Source organism: Sander vitreus, chromosome 3, assembly GCF_031162955.1.
Source record: "Sander vitreus isolate 19-12246 chromosome 3, sanVit1, whole genome shotgun sequence".
Classification (NCBI taxonomy): Eukaryota; Metazoa; Chordata; class Actinopteri; order Perciformes; family Percidae; genus Sander; species Sander vitreus.
The window spans coordinates 36,858,009-36,863,739 of NC_135857.1; the positions used below are offsets into that span (position 1 = coordinate 36,858,009).

A 5,731-nucleotide genomic window follows, 5' to 3' on the forward strand; every position below is an offset into this window, starting at 1 on the left:
TGAAACACACACACACACACACACACACACAGAGACAGACACACACACACAGAGACAGACAGACACAGAGACACACACAAACACACACACACACACACACACACACACACACACACACACACACACACAGAGACAGACACACACACACAGAGACAGACAGACACAGAGACACACACACACACACACACACACAGAGACAGACAGAGAGACAGACACACACACACACACAGAGACAGAGACAGACAGACAGTCACACACACACACACACACACAGAGACAGACAGACAGTCACACACACACACACAGAGACAGACAGACAGTCACACACACACACACACACAGAGACAGACACAGAGAGAGAGCACACACACACACACACACACACACACAGACAGACAGACAGTCACACACACACACACACACAGAGACAGACAGACAGACAGTCACACACACACACACACACAGAGACAGACAGAGAGACAAACACACACACACACACAGAGACAGACACAGAGAGAGAGACACACACACACACACACACACACACACACACACACACACAGAGACAGACACACACACACAGAGACAGACAGACACAGAGACACACACAAACACACACACAGAGAGAGAGAGACACACACACACACACACACACACACACACAGAGACACACACACACACACACACACACACACACACACACACCCCCTAATTACTACTAATCTCCACCCAGAGACCTGGTGAACTAGAGCTGCAACTAACGACTATTTTCACAGTCCATTAATCTGCTGATTTTTTTCCTCGATTAACTGATGAGTTGTTTGGTTTCTAAAAGGTCAGAAAATGGTGAAACGTGGATCAGAGTTTCCCAAAAAGCCAAAAAGATGACGTCCTCAAATGTCTCGTTTTGTCCACAACTCAAAAATGTTCAGTTTCCTGTCCCAGAGGAGAGACGAGAAGATATTCACATTTAACACGCTGGAAGCAAAGAATTTTGACTTTTGTCTTAAAGAACGACTCAAACCTAGGTGACACCTATCAGCTGTAGGGGGTGACACCTATCAGCTGTAGGGGGTGACACCTATCAGCTGTAGGGGGTGACACCTGTAGGGGGTGACACCTGCAGGGGGTGACACCTGTAGGGGGTGACACCTGTAGGGGGTGACACCTATCAGTTGTAGAGGGTGACACCTATCAGCTGTAGGGGGTGACACCTGTAGGGGGTGACACCTATCAGCTGCAGGGGGTGACACCTGTAGGGGGTGACACCTATCAGCTGTAGGGGGTGACACCTGTAGGGGGTGACACCTATCAGCTGCAGGGGGTGACACCTGTAGGGGGTGACACCTATCAGCTGCAGGGGGTGACACCTATCAGTTGTAGAGGGTGACACCTATCAGCTGTAGAGGGTGACACCTATCAGCTGCAGGGGGTGACACCTGTAGGGAGTGACACCTATCAGCTGTAGGGGGTGACACCTATCAGCTGCAGGGGGTGACACCTGCAGGGGGTGACACCTGTAGGGAGTGACACCTATCAGCTGCAGGGGGTGGCACCTATCAGCTGCAGGGGGTGACACCTGTAGGGAGTGACACCTATCAGCTGCAGGGGGTGACAGAGAGACGTCAACCTGACACTTTAATACGTGGACCGTTATAACTGATGTTCTCAACTACAACTCAGTTGTTTGAACTCCAGAAATCTGTTTAGAGATGCTTGGAGAAGTAACAAAGGAGGACGTTGAAGGCTGCCATGGCGAGCCCAGCAGGCCCGGTGTGATGCTCCACCTTACGGCCCAGCAGGCCCGGTGTGATGCTCCACCATACAGCCCAGCAGGCCCGGTGTGATGCTCCACCATACGGCCCAGCAGGCCCGGTGTGATGCTCCACCTTACGGCCCAGCAGGCCCGGTGTGAGGCTCCACCATACGGCCCAGCAGGCCCGGTGTGATGCTCCACCTTACGGCCCAGCAGGCCCGGTGTGAGGCTCCACCATACGGCCCAGCAGGCCCGGTGTGATGCTCCACCATACGGCCCAGCAGGCCCGGTGTGATGCTCCACCTTACGGCCCAGCAGGCCCGGTGTGAGGCTCCACCATACGGCCCAGCAGGCCCGGTGTGAGGCTCCACCATACGGCCCAGCAGGCCCGGTGTGATGCTCCACCATACGGCCCAGCAGGCCCGGTGTGATGCTCCACCATACGGCCCAGCAGGCCCGGTGTGAGGCTACACCATACGGCCCAGCAGGCCCGGTGTGAGGCTACACCATACGGCCCAGCAGGCCCGGTGTGAGGCTCCACCATACAGCCCAGCAGGCCCGGTGTGAGGCTCCACCATACAGCCCAGCAGGCCCGGTGTGAGGCTCCACCATACAGCCCAGCAGGTGTTCCACCTACCTGTACATTTCCCATTAGTTTTAAAGTCAACAATCAGTTTGTTGTATTTCAGCAGAACTGAGAACACGTTAATATCTGTTTGTTCATCACTAAGTTAGATCTTTTTCACCATATTCAACAACGTTATCAACGTCTCCCTTTCCATACGGCGGAATCAGAAGGGACGGGGCTTACCCTGCAGGATAGGCGATGAGCCCAGATTTGGGGTCAGAGGTCAGACCGCTGCTGTTGGCTGTGCTGATACCCAGAACTTTCTCTAGAGTCACCTGAAAAACAGAGACACACACACACACACGCACATAAACACACACACACACAGAGAGAGAGAGAGACACACACACACACACCGAGAGATAGACACACACACAGAGAGAGAGAGACACACACACACACACCGAGAGATAGACACACACACACAGAGAGAGAGAGACACACACACACACACACACACGCACATAGACACACACACACAGAGACAGACACACACACACACACACAGAGAGAGAGAGACACACACACACACACACACACGCACATAGACACACACACACAGAGACAGACACACACACACACACAGAGAGAGAGCGAGACACACACAGAGAGACACACACACAGAGACAGAGACACACACACACACAGAGAGAGAGAGACACACACACACACACACACACACACACACACACACACAGAGACACACACACACACACACACAGAGACACACACACACAGAGAGAGACAGAAACACACACACACACAGAGAGAGACAGAGACACACACACACACAGAGAGAGACAGAGCACACACACACACACACACAGAGAGACAGAGACACACACACACACAGAGAGAGCACACCCACAGACAGACACACACACACACACAGAGAGAGAGAGAGACACACACACACACACCGAGAGATAGACACACACACAGAGAGAGAGAGACACACACACACACACACACACACACACAGAGACAGACACACACACACACACAGAGAGAGAGAGACACACACACACACACACACACACACACACACACAGAGACACACACAGGCTTAATATTAACCTTTTTAACTAGGTTTAAAAAGATTTTTTATAATCTGACTTAAAAACAAAATCTAAACTATTCTAAACTTTTATTCTGAAAATATTCAGTTTTTCATATATATATATAAAAATAACTTTAAATGAAAAGTTATTAAGTATTCCAAATGTTTATCTCTAAATATTCTATATTTGTGTAATATATAAACTCTACCCTTTAAGAAATATTCCAACTTTTCCAAAAATATTTTTGACTTTTATTCTGAAAATATTCTATTGTTTTTATATTCTGCCTTTAAAAAAATATATATATATTTTCCAAAATATTCCAACTTTTTTCTAATAATATTTCAACTCCACTCAAAAAAATATTCTTTAAAAAAAAAACGTTTATCTTCCCTTTAATACTCTAAATGTTCCGATTGTTTTCTCATAATATTTATAACAATATAGTAATAGAACCTAATTAACACTACTTTAATAAGTTCCCTCTGTGGTGTCACACGGACGGGTTTCAGTGCAACACCGGTGGCCTGTAGTCTCCAAAACATTAGCTTGTTGCTGTGAAAAGTTAGCACCGAACTAACGTCACAACGTCACAGACGTATTAAAATCTCAAAACATGTCAAATGTTGACTTTTACTGGATTCAACGTGTTCTCAACTGTTCGCGCTTTAGCCACACATCGTGTTTAAACTTGTTAAAAAACTTTAAAGCAGTTCAGTAAAACTCCCGGAGCTAACGGGACGTTGATGCTGACAGTTAGCTCCGATGCTAACCGTTAGCTCCGATGCTAACAGTTAGCTTAGTCTGTTACCCGGCTGCTGGAGGTTTTGTTGCGGCTCTGGCGGCTCTTTCTCCCCGCTGGTTGTTTCCTCTTCGCGGTGTTGACTGACCCGCTGTCCGCTCCCTCCGCCATCATAACAACAAACCGCTTTTTTTTTAAACTTTTAAACAGTTTTCCGAAAAGATGCAACTACGCCGCTACAATCCGAGACAATAACCGTGTAAACACCGCGGTGTTGGTCCATAAAAGCCCGCTGATGTGTACCAGAAACGGGGCAGTTTGTGATGATAATGATGGAGGACTATTTTAGCTTTTAGGAAACCTGACACTCTTCTCTTCAGCGGGCAGGACTCTGGTTTAAATCTAGCCCCGCCCACTACGCTATCTAATAACCAATCTACAGACGAGGTCCCGCCCCCTGCCCGCGAAACAGCCAATAGACAGCCGGGGATAGAGAAAGACCCGGCCACTACCCGCAAACCAACCAATCAATACCCATAAAATTAGCTCTGTTTGACTCCAACCGTTCAATACTAAATAACATTTTTTGTTTTTCTTTGTTTTTTGCAAAACAAGTAGGCCTAAAGTGAATAATAATAATATAATAATATAATATAAAATAATACATATTTACCAGGGGTTAAGTGGTAAATACAGTAAGAAAGAAAGAGAAAAGAAAAATAGATAATAAAAATAAGAAACAGAAACAAATAAATAAATAAATACTAAATAAGCTGTTTAAAAAGTCAACAAAGTGACAATCCCTACATGCAGGGTGGGATCCGCGAAAAATAGCGGGAGGGGGGGGGTTTGATCATGCACAACAACACAAAACATGCATGAATACTAAATAATTTCACCCAGGAAAGTCGTTCTGGGGCCTTTAAACCCAAACCACCATCTTTTTCCTAAACTTAACAAGTCGTTTTGTATGCAATGCCATTTTATTCAATATTAAATACATAAATATGCCTCTGAAATACATCATGAAGTAAATAAATGAGGCAATATATACATACATAATTAAATAAATGTAAATATTCATATGAAAATGAATCAATTAGTTAAATAAATATATTAAAAGGTTTTACTTTTAATCATTTCATGGTACTTTTATTTCCTAATGCCACATTTATTGGTTTCTCTCTCAGTTCTTATATGCAAATCAGGGGGCGTGGCTACCTCTCACAAAAAAAAATGAGTCTTTAGATTTCATTATTTATGTATTTATTCATTTATAGAGTCGCGGCCAAAGACTCCAGAGACCGCCGTTGACCAGCAGCAGCCATCTTCTTTGTTTCCAAGTAGCGGGGAAGTCACCAAGGGGGTAAAGCGAGACTCACACTAGACGCATCCAAGGTGGGGCGCTCCATCATGACGTCAAAATGACGTAATATCCTGCCGGCGCGCCCGATTTATGGCGCGCGCCCAGCTGTCGCGCACGCCTCTTTTTTTTTTCAGCGGCGTGAGACAAAGCGGAAACGGGGAGACCAACGTGACGCCAG

General features: G+C 46.6%; 1 protein-coding gene across 5 annotated transcripts in view; it reads right to left on the reverse strand.

The window, feature by feature from the left end:
• The window catches only part of wdr62 (WD repeat domain 62), a 38,963-nt gene extending 34,375 nt beyond the window's left edge, over positions 1–4,588 (reverse strand). For all 5 annotated transcript variants that reach the window (XM_078247233.1, XM_078247232.1, XM_078247235.1 and 2 more), the window contains exons 1-2: positions 4,257–4,588; positions 2,568–2,659 (exon numbers count right to left, since the gene is read on the reverse strand). In XM_078247233.1, coding sequence (XP_078103359.1) covers positions 2,568–2,659; positions 4,257–4,361 — 197 coding nt within the window. In that variant the 5' untranslated portion in view covers positions 4,362–4,588. The remainder of the gene's footprint in view (positions 1–2,567; positions 2,660–4,256) is intronic.
• Between the last annotated feature and the right edge of the window lie 1,143 nt (positions 4,589–5,731).